The following is a 14,941-nucleotide window of genomic DNA, read 5'->3' on the forward strand; positions in this document are numbered from 1 at the left end:
GGAAGGAAGGAAGGAAGGAAGGAAGGAAGGAAGGAAGGAAGGAAGGAAGGAAGGAAGGAAAGAAAATACACATTTTTGTGACAATTAATTTGACTCCACCTTACAAAGTTTCTAAGTATAATATCCCTGATGTGTACTGTTTACCAGAAGTCAGTGTTATTTCCAGAAATCAAGACCTATCAAACCGTAAAATTTTTACCTATTTTTCTTTAAGAGCAAATAAAATGAACACAACGGGATGTGTATTAAGTGGTTTCATAAGATCCCGTTGTTAAGGTTTATTAGGCCAGAAGGCAGTGGGCACCTGTCCTGATACTCCAAACAGACTAACACAGTCCCCAGAACTGGGGATGGGAGCAGCTTCCTGAAGCACTTAAGGAGCTGACATCCGCAGCCTAGCTCTAAGCAGTTCCTAGGCTAGGGATTTCCCACCCAAGGTAAGACCACGCCACGCTGTGGGCCCTCATAGCCCATATGCTTTGCACATATAACACAGCAAATATGTTTTATTATTATTATTATTATTTTAGATGGAGTCTCGTTTTGTCACCCAGGCTGGAGTGTCATCTCACTACAACCTCCGCCTCCCACGTTCAAGCGATTCTTCTGCCTCAGCCTCCCGAGGAGCTGGGACTACAGGCATGAGCCACCACATCTGGCTACCTTTTTTGTATTTTTAGTAGAGACGGGGTTTCACCATGTTGGTCAGGCTGGTCTCAAACTCCTGACCTCAAATGATCAGCCTGCCTTGGCCTCCCAAAGTGCTGGGATTATAGGCATGAGCCACCACGCCCAGCCAGCAAATATTTTATGCTCCATGAGAACAGAGACCATTTCTGCCTTATTTATAGTTGTCACCCCAGCCTTGCACAGTCCTCTGCACATAATTTAAAAATCAAACATTTTTTAAAGAAATGATTGAGCTCCTGTGATCAGATTTGATCTTCAGGGTTTTCAAATCAGTAAACACACTTAGGGAGGCCGAGGCGGGAGGACCGTCTGAGCCCAGGAGTTCAAGACCAGCCTGGGCAATGTGGTAAGACCCTGTCTCTTTAAAAAAATAAAAATAAATCAATAAGCAGGTGCCATCAGTCTGGCCACAATTGATTCCTGGATGTGGAGGTATACAGCTCCCTGTCTTTATCCATGTCTTCCCTGAACCTTCTCAGGCACGCTCAGAGCTGATTCCAGTGGCTAAATCCGTCTGCCAGGAATCCCTGACTGCAGACACACACAGAGACAGTCCCAGTCATGCCAAATCAGTCTTGTAAGGGGAAAGCTGCCTATGTCTTCTCCGGAGAACAGTAGGAGCATGGGAGCACGGAACAGCTTGGCCAGATGTGAAAGCACCTCACAGCCACCCTGCCTGCCAGTTTATTCCTTCACAACATTCCCAAACTATCTAACCAGATAAAGTGATGGGGCTTCTCTTAGGAGAAACTCTAGGAGTATCTAAGGTAGAAGAGGCAGGGATTATAAAGTCAAGATGCACCAAGAAGCTCTCACTGAATATTTGTACAACATCAGAATTGAGAGGTTATGAGACACGTCTCATAATTTTCTTTCTTCTTTTTTTTGAGACGGAGTCTCACTCTATCATCCAGCCTGGAGTGCGGTGACACAATCATAGCATCACAGCTCACTGTTTTGGGATCAGTCTTTTGGGCTCAATCAGCCTCCTGAGTAGCTGTGACTACAGGTATGTGCATGCCACCAAAGCAGACTAAAAAAAATTTTTTTTTAAGATGAGGTTTCATTTTGTTGCCCAGGCTGACTTTTCATAATTTTCTCTTTTTTTTTCTTTGCCACTGCAAGAACCCACAGATTTTTCATAATTTTCTTTTTTCTTTTTCTTTTTTTGAGAAAGAGTCTCGCTCTGTTGCCCAGGCTGGAGAGCAGTGGCATGATCCTGGCTCATTGCAACCCCTCCCAGGTTGAAGCGATTCTCCTGCCTCAGCCTCCCGAGTAGCTGGGACTTCAGGCGCACGCTACTACGCCCGGCTAATTTTTGTATTTTTAGTAGAGACAGGGTTTCACCATATTAGGCTGGTCTCGAACTCCTGACCTCGTGATTCGCCTGCCTCGGCCTCCCAAAGTGCTGGGATTACAGGCATGAGTCACCGCGCCCAGCCAGGTTTTTCATAATTTTCTCTCACCTCTCTCACCCCTGAGCAACAATGAATGGGAACTTTTTTTTTTTTTTTGAGATGGAGTTTCGCTCTTGTTGCCCAGGCTGGAGTGCAATGGCGTGATCTTGATCTCAGCTCACTGCAACCTCTGCCTCCCAGGTTCAAGTGATTCTCCTGCCTTGGCCTCCCAAGTAGCTGGGATTACAGGCATGCACCACCACACCCAGCTAATTTTGTATTTTTAGTAGAGACGGAGTTTCTCCATGTTGGTTAGGCTGGTCTCGAACTCCCAATCTCAGGTGATCCACCCGTCTTGGCCTCCGAAAGTGCTGAGATTACAGGATGTGAGCCACCGCATCAGCCCTTTTTTTTTTTTTTTTTAATGCTTGCTTTTGCAGCCAGAACACATGGGCTCTAAGGAATGTACCTTGGGCAGTCTTTTAATTGCTCAGCCTACTCTCCCCTGTCTTCCTGGGCCAAGTACTCAAGGACTCCTATGAGTTCAGCCATTGGACAAAACATACCTGTTTGCTCACCTACTAGTGGAAATCACTTAGCGTTATGGGGATCTCACCCAGAGTAAATCCACTGGCATATGCTCACCATTCTGACAAGCGTGGAGTAAAGGAAGTCTAATCTTTCTTTAGAAGCCAAGTTCTGACGTTCCTGGACCCATCTTCCCTTTCTAAACAAACAGAGCACTATGCAATCCTTCACCCTGCTCCAAGCTCCTAATGGCTAAACCGAATGGAAGAAGCTGGCGAGACGAGACGCGTGTTTAAAGTTACTTAGGGCCGGGCGCGGTGGCTCACGCCTGTAATCCCAGCACTTTGGGAGGCCGAGACGGGCAGATCACGAGGTCAGAAGATTGAGACCATCCTGGCTAACACGGTGAAACCCTGTCTCTACTAAAATACAAAAAATTAGCCGGGCGTGGTGGCGGGCGCCTGTAGTCCCAGCTACTCGGGAGGCTGAGGCAGGAGAATGGCATGAACCCGGGAGGCAGAGCTTGCAGCAAGCCGAGATCGCGCCACTACACTCAGCCTGGGCAACAGAGCAAGACTCCATCTCAAAAAAAAGAAATTAAAAAAATAAATAAATAAAAATAAAGTTACTTAGAGGTCAAATAACCCAGCCTCTAGCTGCAGAACAGGCAGATGTCTGGGATTCTGATGAATAGAATCCTTCGCAAGCACACATATGCCTCCCTTTCCTCCTAAAGGCACTAGGAGTGAAAGGAATATATGTGTTTTGTGCTTAGCTCAGCCTAATTCCAGGACACCCTCTTCAACAGCACCCATTAACCAATTTATGCAGATGCTGTCTGGATAAGGGGGTTCTAAGCTGGGAAGTCAGATACCTGAACTGTTTCAACCCAGGACGTAATTTTATGGAGCTGAATTACTGATGTGCCTCATAGGCAATGAGGAGAGAAATGACACCCTTTTCATGATCATGTTTGGATTCTAAGCAATTCCAAAAACTTCCCTAGCATGGTCCCCACCTTCCCTTCTCCTACCTCTGGCTCTGAGGGCAAGAAGATAGATGAGGGTTACTGAGGGATGCCAGGTCTGTCTCCAGAGTGCCGGAGGCTGCCTACAGCTGGAGGGCTGAATCATCATGGCTGCCCACGCTGGGGGAAACTATCCTCAGCAGGTCCCCGCTGGGAGGCAGGCAGAGTCCAGCACCACAGGAAGAACAGGGGGTCCTACACCTTCACCTAGCCTTTCCTGTGGTGAGTGGTAGGTGGAAAGAGCTGGTCTCTAAGAAGTCCTGGGCCCCAGAAGAGCAGATGTGGTCCCCCAGCATCTGCACACTTGGGCAAAGCTGAGTAGGTCACTGGAGCAAGTACCCACTATGTCATTGTCCTTAGAAGCCCCAGGCTGGAGTGTGGTGGCGCAATCATACCCGCAACCACACCCACAGATGGCTGTGCTACACAGTCCACTATGCAAAACGAGGGGACCCCTGGCAGAAATCCACATACTCCCCTATAGAAAGCAGTATAGGAAGCCCGTGTGAGATACAGGCAAACATCTTGTTTTTAAGAATCTCCTTGACAAATAATATCTGGTGGAAACCTTGGACTTAAGACCCTCCTCCAGCAAGGTTCTAGGGGTAAAGAAGGAAAGAATACGAGAATCCTAAAGGGGCCTAGGAGATAGACTGTGCATCCATAGATGTGAATTGAGCCACCCGCGGGAGTGGAGAGCTCTGGGCCCACCCTAGACACTGTATGTCTGAGAAAACATGTCCCACTGAATGGAGTCCAAACCTCAGCCCAGCTCAACTGCTGGAGGCCACCGGCAGCCAACAGCCAGCAGTCTGTTGTGGGTGGTGGTGGGTGCGGATGTTGGAGGTTTACAAGGTCACCCAGGCACCCCATCGGCCCAGCAGCCCACTGTCTTGAGCTATAAAGGACACCACAGGCAGGAGGATAGTGAACTCCTGTTGGCTTCAGGAGGCCTGTTCTGGGCACTTATTGCCATGCCGGGAGAACGGTCTCCCTGCTCTAATGGGAAGAACATCAGTGATGCACGACACCACTGGAGAAAATTCATGAAACGCACACACCGGTAAGCATGGCTCCCTGGTCAGTGGCCAGAAGGAAGCTCCAGGGTGCTCCATAGGAGCAAGTGTTCTGAGTGCCATGGTTTGACAACCCGAGTCATTGCTTAAAGCCATAAAGAGCAATGGCAGATGACATTCCCAAGCCTATCTCCTACCTACCTCACTCCCGGTCCCCACCCACCATGGGATCCACGATCACAGCAGGGTCCCCAGGGGCTTCGTCTCTCAGTACCCACTCCCTCCTGGAAGCTGACCTCCAGGAGGACCCAGGTGAAGTTCCTGGGTGGAGGAACTGGGAGACCTGGATCCCCCCGACTGGCTCTGCTTCTAACTCACAGGGTGACCTTGATATGGTCACTGTGCTTAGTAGGCCTGTTTCCTATGGTGCCAGATGAGGGAGTTGCCTTAGATGCACAGGAAGAGGATGGAACACCCTATGGCTTGCCCGGTAGAAAATCCAGGCCTGTCGCTCCTGCCTTTCACCTGTAGATCTCCACCTGTCTGAACTCCAAACTCAAGATGACTTTGCGAGTCCATCCCAGCTAACCCCAGCACTAACATCACCACGTTCAGGGTGAGTGGGTCTGGAGCCTGGACCAGACCTGGCACTGATAAAATGGGCGTCTTTCCCTACAGCTTAGGCTGTTTCTTAAAAATATGGTAGCAAAGCTGACAGAAGGGACAGATATACCTTTAAGACCTGCCAGCGGACAGTATTTTACACTAAGATGTCAAAGGCAACAACACCTCAAGACAGGAGGATGCATGCGTCCAAGTGCTAGAACAAGCATGCCACAAGCATATGCGTCAGGCGTCCACCCAACTCAATGACCAGTCTCTTATTTGAGCTCCTGTGCTGGTTAGAAATTACAGCTTAAGAAGAATAAAAAATTCCATTCAGACGTGCCGCTCCAGACACGAGGCCTATGAGCAAAGTTTCCGGTGGCCCTAGCCGCCCCTCCCCGTTCCAGGAAGCCGGGCGGGTCACCTCGTCCTCAGATTAACGAGCAGCTCAAACAACTGGGAGAGTCTGGTGACAGCTTCTCCGGGGCACCCGACACCCTCCGCCAAGAACCCCAAATATGGGAGGCCTGGCCTCCGGCCAGCACCCCCGCCTGCTGCTCGATCACCTCCCCAGCATCTCCGTGATTACACCTCCTCCCACGGCGCTCGGACCCTCCCAACCAGGCCCTGCGGAAGGGCCCACCGGCCACCTCTCCGCACAGCCCGGGGGCCTATCTGACATCCAGGGCCCGTTTCAAGGACACTGCAGCAGGCAGCCCAGTCTCGGGGGTCTTCCGCCCGTCTGCTCCCCTCCCAAAAACGCACACACACAGAGACACTGACAATGCTGGGAGAATCGAAGGCGAAGCCTTTTCTCGCGCCCTGCAGTCCAACTCGATGCTGGCCGAGAGGAGGCCGGGCGAGGGAGGATGGAGGCGGCGGAGGCGGCGAGCGGATGCCGGAACACAAGGCTGCGGCCAGGACCGGCGGCGGCGCGGTCGGGGGCTCACCTTTTTGACTTGGTCATCCTTCAGCTCCGTGAAGTAATAGGCCAGGAGCTGCGCGGCGATCATGCTGGCGGTGGGGGGCACGGGGCGGCAGGCGTGGGGCCGTTCGGTCCTCCGCAGCCTTGGCGAGCTGTGGTCCTCCGGCGGCTGCTCGGCGGCTCCTCCTCCTCCTCCTCCTCCTCCCCGGCTCCTCCCCTCGGCCTGGGGCGCGGCGACAGCTCGCGCGCTCCCGGTCTCCGCGCTCCCGTCCCCTGGAGGGTGACAGCCGCCAGCCGGCCCACCTCCTCCACGCCCATTGGCTGCCGCACGCCTCTGCAGCGCCGGGCGGTGGCGTCCGGGCCGGGGAGCTGGGACGCGGCGGCCGCTCCCTCCCGCGCCGGAAAGGGGGCGGGCGACGCAGCGAAATCCCCCCATGCCCCGCATCACCCTTCACGTCGCCCACGTAGGGAGCCGATGCGGGCCTTCACGCGTGGCGGCGCCGTGCCCGAGTAGGCCGGGCCAGGCGGGGAGGTGCGAGGCGCAGGCAGGAGGCACCGCCCGGCTCGGCCGGGACCAGAAGCCCCTAGGGCTAGTCTAGGGACTGGCAGCCCCGGGGGCAGGAAGGCGGTCCCATTCCTCGGAAATGAGAGCTTGCCCCTAGGCGTCCGGTGGACGCGGAGGTGCCGAAGGGGACTTGCAGAAGTGGGCGTGGAAAGCAGGCGGAAGCGGGAGTCCGGGACGCTACGCAGTCCTAGCACCCGGGTCCCGCGCCTGCCTCGCCCTGGCCGAGCGCGCCGGCCCACCTGGGTCTTCAGCGACAGTCCATCACCCCTCCCCGGCCTGCCTGGCCTAATCTCCAACTGGCAGATTTGTATTGCTGAACCCAAAGCGACACCCCAGAACATCCGCCCCCGAGTCACCGGCTCCAGTGGCTCTCCCTCAGGGCACACTCCCTCTGGGCGGGACTTGAGTCACAGGTCGCGGCCTGACCCCATCCTCCGGGCCTCCTCTTGCTCTTGGGCATCCAGGCCCACTGGAACTTGGGGCACGGTTCAGCCACCTCTCCCAGGTGCCGTGTCTTCTACTTTCCCAAAGGAAGTTAGGTAGGATGGGAGGAATCCCTAGAGGTGCTACCAGGACAACAACTTTAGGATTCTTAATTATTTCTGTGTTCCGGAAGCCTCCAGGAGCTTTACTGCCTTACAAAATGACATGTAATGAGCTCAGATATACAAACAAGTTGTTGCTATTGTGATTGGACAGGTAAGGAAATTGAAGCTCAGTGAGGCCTCAGTCTTGCTGGGCTTTATACAGCCAGGAAGTTGTAGATCTAGGATTACAGCTTGGATCTGTGAGTCTTTGAAGCAGGTGCTCACCTTTAGGGTTTGCTGTGGTCCCAGCTGTATAGAGCCCCCTCTGCCTAAATAGGTCACTTTCCTGCAACCAAGTCTGCACCATATGGTGCCCTGAGATCCAACCCCCAACCTCTACCCTAGCTCTTGACTTTAGGAGTACCTAGCCCTTGACCAGGCCTAGCAAAGGTACAGTCAAATCAAAGGGAGGGATGACTTAGGTTCAGGAATCCCAGGGGCCTGACAGCCACCATCACCCACAGAAAAGGGGGAGCTTAGATGTAGTCTTGAGGCCAGAGCTTCCTGTCCAGGTCACAGTCCTCACTCCCTGCCTTAGGGCCTATGCAGAGGGGCATCTCGAACCACCTCTGAAACTGTGTCTTCATCCATAAGATGAAGACTCTAATGCCCACCTCCCCTTCCCCTTGATTGTTGTGTAATACTGTATGCAAAATACCTGCACATAATACACACTTAAGGAATGGTAGGTATTATAGAACTGACTGAGAAGTTAATGCGGTTAAAGCTTCAGGGACTCTCACTTGATTCCTACCCTTCTAGGCCCTGGGAGGGCCTAGTAATGTGATATTTGTATATTTATATTTGAATTATTTTCCATAGAGAGCACCAATTTATTTAATCTTCAAGCCCGACAAAACCTGGATTTGCCCTGGATCATAATTACAAACCAGGAAGAGAGAGATTTTCTGGCACACATCAAACATTTGGAACTACCTACATGGCCATTAAGCAAAATGGAGTGAATGAGAACAAGATGGTTGTTCTCAACTGCCATTTCATTTGAGTTCCACAGATCTGCCAAGCTCACAGGGCTGGAAACTCCTTGAGGATGGAGCCCTGGGTTTTGTTAATTGCTTTGTCTTCTACGCAAGCCCAGGGCCTGGCACTTGGCAGGCTGAATAAGCCTAAAGCCTAATGCAAAATCAAAAACATGGCCCTTAACCCAGTCACTAGCCGGTGCCATCACCCATGCCCAACCCCTTGTTACAACTCCTATCTGAGCTGGAGCCAGGGAGAAGCTGGCGTTTGGAAGAGCCAAGTTACCCTGAAATGTCCTGTTTGCAGGCAGAAAAGCTGCCTCTGCTTTCTCTTTCCTGGCCTTTGAGAGGGAAACTGCTTCTCAAGGTGACTCATTCCTCCCCACTCTGTGAATGCAACCAGGCCCCAAGGCCTGTCAATATTTCCTGAGAAATGTCTCTAGGCCTGACCTACTGCCACCTCCCAACTCCCAGTCCATCTCCCTGTGCCAGAAATATTACAAGAGTCTTCTAGCTGTCCTCCTCGGCTCCTGACCTCACGCCATCCAAGTCATTCTGGGCACCAGGTCACATTAATCCTGCTAAAATGCAGCATAATCATGTCATGACCCTTCTCTAAATCCCTTCATGGCCCCCTCCTTCCTGAGAGAGCCAACTTAAACATCTCTGCTGGTTTCCGAGGCCTTCTTTTTTTTTTTTTTTTTTTGAGATGGAGCCTCACTCTGTCGCCCAGGCTGGAGTGCAGTGGCCGGATCTCAGCTCGCTGCAAGCTCCGCCTCCCGGGTTTACGCCATTCACCTGCCTCAGCCTCCCGAGTAGCTGGGACTACAGGCGCCCGCCCGGCTAGTTTTTTGTATTTTTTTTAGTAGAGACGGAGTTTCACCGGGTTAGCCAGGATGGTCTTGATCTCCTGACCTCGTGATCCGCCCGCCTCGGCCTCCCAAAGTGCTGGGATTATAGGCTTGAGCCACCGCGCCCAGCGATTTCCGAGGCCTTCTGTAATCAACTCCACTCTTTCCCACTTATCTCTTCCTCCACTCTGGCCACAACAAGGCAACTTACCCACCGTCTTCTGCCCTTACCAAGTCCACTCCATTTGTTCCCTGCTCATATTCCCTTCCTTGCCCTGCCTTATCCACTCACCTCTGCCTGACCAAGCATCCCCTCTCATCTAAGGCCCAGCTTGCCCACCTTCCCTGGACCACAGCTACTCACCCCAATCTCCCAGGCCTCAGCACCTCGACAGGGCAAACTCAGGCTGTGCTCACAGTCCATCTGGATATACATCCAGACTCTTCTTTACAGGGCAGGAACCTGGGACGCCACAGGTGGGCCATCTTGCCCAGTGTCAGGTTGCGGTAGAGTTTGGAGCCAGGACTCCAACCCAGTCCTGATGCCCAGCCAATGCTCTGTCCATCCCACCCTCAACCCCTCATGCAACTTGGGCCTCAGATAAGTAACACTGAGTCATGACTGCCTAACTGATATGGGTGACTGTCTTCTAGGGGGCTGGTCCTATCTGCCCCAATCAGACAGCTTCCTGAGGCCAGGGCCCATGCTGCACTGCTGTGTCCCCTCTCTGTTGTTCCAGCGATGACTTCACTAATTTCCTTAGTAATTTGCCTCTTTTTGCTGTTCCATAGCTCTTAGATCCCTGCTAAGGCTCCTTGACAGTTACGCCCTGGATCCTCAGGAAGACCCCAACCCACAGGGAGTCCTTAGTTCCCTCCCTCTCCAGATGGCCCTCCACTTCCCTTCAAGTCCCCTGAACTCTCTCTACTCATTTACTGTGGTACCTCCTACACAAGTTGGGGTTGGAGGGACCAGTGCCAGGCTGCCACCCCAGGAAACGCACCTGCCTATAAGACAATAAAGGCTGCTTTCTAAGTTGGAATGCCTGTAGCAATTCCCATCTGACCCATGGCACTAGGAATGTTACTTCAGAAATGATTTCCAACAGATAACAGCTGTACCTCCCGCACCTGGGAGCACACGCTGAATAGCAGTGTTTGCATAACATCGACAGTTTGCAGAGCAATTTCTCATTTATTGCTTCGTTTCTCCTGATAACAGCCTGGTGAGGTTAGAAGGGCAAATATCATTATCTGCACTTAATCAGTCAATGAGGATATGAAGGTTGTAGAGCTTGGGTGTTTTGGTTTTTTTCTTAAATTGAAATGAGGTCTCGCCATGTTGCCCAGGCTGGTCTCGAACTCCGGGACTCAAGCGATTCTCTTGCCTTGACCTCTGAAAGTGCTGAAATTGGCCAGGCGCAGTGGCTCACGCCTGTAATCCTAGCACTTTGGGAGGCCGAGGCGGGCGGATCACGAGGTCAGGAGTTCGAGACCACCCTGGCCAACATAGTGAAACCCCGTCTCTACTAAAAATACAAAAATTAGCTGGGCATAGTGGTGAGAGCCTGTAGTCCCAGCTGCTCGGGAGGCTTAGGCAAGATAATCACTTGAACCCGGGAGGTGGAGCTTGTGGTAAGCCAAGATTGTGCCACTGCACTCCAACCTGGGCAACAGAGCGAGACTCTGTCTCAGAAAAAAAGGAAAAGAAAGAAAGAAAGTGCTGAGATTATAGGTGTGAGCCATTGCGCTCAGCCCTGTAGAGTTTGTTAAGGTCTCAAAGAGAGCAAAAAACAAAAATTAAGACCAGTGCCTAAACCGTTAGACGGTCTTGGAACCCTGACACTATGGGACTGTCATACACAGCCTGTCCTAAAGAGATGCCCCGGAAGAGATCCCAACCTAGTATTTCTATTAGTTGGATCAGTGGTTTCCAGTCTGACTGCACCAAAGCCACCTAGGGAGCTTCTACAAATGCTGATGTCCAAGCCCCACCCAGAGACTGAACTGATGTGAACTGCAGTCCAAGTTTCACTTTGTAAAAGCTTCCTAGGTGAAACTCAGGTGCTGCCAGGAATGAGGACTACTGATTTAGACCCTAACTTTCCACGGGGACATCTGGAAGAAATGTCTAAAATGAATTGACCCATAATCCTTTTAGCAGCTTCTCTTGGATGCTGAAGGCGGTTGCTCCGGGTTTTAGTGGCTCTGCAGATCCTGAGTTCATGGGATGAAGGTTACTGTGACTCCATCAGCATTGCAGACAGTTCTACTTCCTGCGAGAGAAGGCTGCTGCGGAGACACTGGCCACCCAGCCCCTGGAGAGGCTGGAGTTGTAAAATCACATTCTCAGTCTATCTCCTTTTCTCTTTCATTTGCCCAAAGTCCTGACCTCCAACATTATAACAGGGTCAATAAATCAGCAACCGCCAAGCTAAAACTGTGGCCTATAATAACGTCTTATTTGGCCCACTTGATGTTTTATAAATTTGTGCCTGCCCTTTACAAAAAATTAAGAAATCTCACTTTAAAATCTAGATTTCAGGCCGGTGCCTCACACCTGTAATCCCAGCACTTTGGGAGACTGAGGTGGACGGATCACCTGAGGTCAGGAGTTCGAGACCAGCCTGACCAACATGGAGAAACCTCATCTCTACTAAAAATATAAAATTAGCCGGGCATGGTGGCGCATGCCTGTAATCCCAGCTACTTAGCATGGTGGCATGCGCCTGTAATCCCAGCTACTTGGGAGGCTGAGGCAGGAGAATTGCTTGAACCTGGGAGGTTGCAGTGAGCTGAGATTGTGCCATTGGCCTCCAGCCTGGGCAACAAGAGCGAAATTCTGTCTCAAAAAAAAAAAAAAGTTACAAAATAAATAAATAAAATAAAATCTAGATTTCAGTCACCTAAAGGTGATGTCACACAGGACCCACTTGATCCTGTGGCAACATGATCATCATGGCACTAGCTCCTTATCTCAGCCAGCTCCTTCCCAGCATACACTGGAGCTGAGCAGCCACTGCCCCCTTTAGACAGGGTAGGGGAGCTCCAGCCAGCCCAGGCCCCACCCAGCCCACTGCTTGACACTGCTGACTGGCCCCTGTAAGGCATTGACATTTTTGGCTCCTAATAATTGGAATTTACTAGCAAAAAGCCTCCCCTTATTAGGGCCGGGATTAGGATGAGACAAGAACCGTGCCTAGGATGCAAGACTTAAATCTTGTACCTGAATATTGCTCCAACGGTGCCTCTCTTGCTCCATCCAAGCCCCAGTCCTCTCAGGTATCATAAAGGCCCCTGCCAGGTTCCTCCTTACTCAACCCTGACCTTTTCATCTCCACTCAGAGAGGCCCTGACCCTTCAGGGACACATTTCCCACCTTCTGTCCCAAGGAGGTGAAGGAAACCAACATAATTCACCCCAAAATATGGCTCCCTTCTGTAATGAGTATTTTGAATGAAAGGCCCTTAAAGATCAACCGACACTGGAAGAGACTGCCCCACCTCCAAAGGGGAAAGACCAAAAGACCAGAAGGATGCCCCTGGGGAACAATTTTTTCCCTTCCCCTTCCCGTTATCTGATTCTCTGTTGCAGAAAAGAAGACTGAAGAAGGTCACCACCCCTAGAGGGATAAGATACCTGTTAGATGCCTGTCTGGCTGATTCAGTTTCCAAAAAGAGCCATGTACAAGTTAATCTCAATTCTCTGATCCCTTCTTTCTCCAGAAAAATCTTGCAGAATTACAGAATTACCATATTCCCCATCTCCTTACCAGCTTCAAAAAGAAAAAAAAAAGGCCATATGGCCAGGCGTGGTGGCTCACGCCTGTAATCCCAGCACTTTGGGAGGCCGAGGTGGGTGGATCACTTGAAGTCAGGAGTTCCAGACCAGGCTGGCCAGCATGGTGAAACTCCATCTCTCTACTAAAAATACAAACATGAGCTGGGCGTGGTGATGCAAGCCTGTAATCCCGGCTACTCAGGAGGCTGAGACAGGAGAATCACTCAAACCTGGGCTGCAGAGGTTTCAGTGAGCCAAGCTCATGCCACTGCCCTCCAGCCTGGGCAACAGAGTGAGCCTCTGTCTCAAAAATAAAAGGCTATATAAACTACTGTACCCCATTGAAGGGTTAGGGTAATCACTGTGTTTTCTTCTATGCATATTAGAAAATGTGTATGCCTTTTCTCTTAATCTGTCTTTTGTCTGTTGACTTTTCAGCAGATTCACAGAGGGGAAAGGGGAAGTTTTCCTTTCATCCTACAGAGGCTTCTACTCCCCTTTGAAGATAAAAGTTCCTCAGAAGTGCCAAGGAAATCTGAGTCCCACCCTGTCCCTTTCTAGACATACCATTCTCATTAAATTGCCTCTGACCCTGACAAGAGTCATAGGCATAAAGAACTGTAGCCTGGGCTGAGCGTGGTGGCTCATGCCTGTAATCCCAGCACTTTGGGAGGCCGAGGCAGGTGGATCACGAGGTCAGGAGTTAAAGACCAGCCTGGCCAATATGGTGAAACCTCATCTCTACTAACAAAAATTAGCTGGGCGTGGTGGCATGCACCTGTAGTCCCAGCTACTCAGGAGGCTGAGACAGGAGAATTGCTTGAACCCGGGAGGTGGAGGTTGCAGTAAGCTGAGATTGTGCCACTACACTCCAGCCTGGGCAACAGAGCAAGACTTCGTCTCAAAAAAAAAAAAAAAAAAAGAATTGTAACCTGGAGGAGGAATGGTTAACCAGAACGTTGAGGCCTTCCCAGGCTTCAGACTAGCTCCTTATCTCAGCCAGCTCTCCAAATAGTTTCCCCGAAGGCAACCGTTATCTTTTGGACCAGAGCAATCTCAAATCAACTTACCAGTTACCCTGAGTTTCCCGGGATAGTTCTCCCAGCACTCACACACAACCACCTTCACATGGCCAGGAAAAAGTCCTCGATCCTTTCCTTAGAGTTAGCATTGTAAACCACAAATAAAATTCTAACCCACCCTCCTCCTTATCATCTGAATCAACCTCTCCTCTCAGCCAGGGCATTCCCAAGTTAACCTGAAAAACTAGCTCAGGCCATGATGGAATGGGGGAGTCAGACGTACTTCATTATATACCTTCCTCCCTTTTGGAATTCAGTCCCATCTGATCAACATTAACATCAACACAGATATTCAGACTGATAGACTAGAACAGACTCTCTAAGTCTAATAAGAAACATTTACAATCTTTTCTCTGAAGCTTGCTATCTGGAGGCTTCATCTGTATAAAACCTTGGTCTCCACAACCCCTTATCACTTTTTTTTTGAGACGGAGTCTTACTCTTTCGCCCAGGCTGGAGGGCAGTGGCATGATCTCAGCTCACTGCAACCTCTGCCTCCCAGGTTCAAGTGATTCTCCTGCCTCAGCCCCCCGAGTAGCTGGGATTACAGGCGTCTGCCACCATGCCCAGCTAATTTTTGTATTTTTAGTAGAGACAGGGTTTCTCCATGTTGACCAGACTGGTCTTGAACTCCTGATCTCAGGTGATCTGCCCGCTGTGGCCTCCCAAAGTGCTGGCATTACAGGCGTGACCCACCATGCCCAGCCAACCAACGTACCTCTTACATGTATTGATTGATGTTTTATTGTCTCTCTAAAATGTATAAAGTTGTAGCTTGACCGCTTGGGGCACATGTTCTCAGGATCTCCTGAGGGTTGTGTCATGGGCCACTGGCTGCTCATATTTGGCTCAGAATAATCTCTTCAAATATTTTACAGACTGACTTTTTTTTTTTTTTTTTTTTTTT

At 50.9% G+C, this 14,941-nt stretch overlaps 1 protein-coding gene across 5 annotated transcripts in view; it reads right to left on the bottom strand.

Annotated features, from left to right (window-relative positions):
• The window catches only part of HK1 (hexokinase 1), a 139,752-nt gene that overhangs the window by 82,936 nt on the left and 41,875 nt on the right, over positions 1 to 14,941 (bottom strand). The window contains exon 1 of one of the 5 annotated variants that reach the window (XM_017873193.1): positions 9,537 to 9,766. The exons of 3 other annotated variants lie outside the window; for them this stretch is intronic. In XM_017873193.1, the coding sequence (XP_017728682.1) occupies positions 9,537 to 9,608 (72 nt within the window). In that variant the 5' untranslated portion in view covers positions 9,609 to 9,766. Of the gene's footprint in view, positions 1 to 6,214; positions 6,394 to 9,536; positions 9,767 to 14,941 lie in introns of those variants that run through there. One more of the 5 variants, XM_017873189.1, reaches the window with a different exon arrangement.

This window comes from Rhinopithecus bieti, unplaced genomic scaffold, assembly GCF_001698545.2.
Source record: "Rhinopithecus bieti isolate Rb0 unplaced genomic scaffold, ASM169854v2 scaffold_6907, whole genome shotgun sequence".
Taxonomy (NCBI): Eukaryota; Metazoa; Chordata; class Mammalia; order Primates; family Cercopithecidae; genus Rhinopithecus; species Rhinopithecus bieti.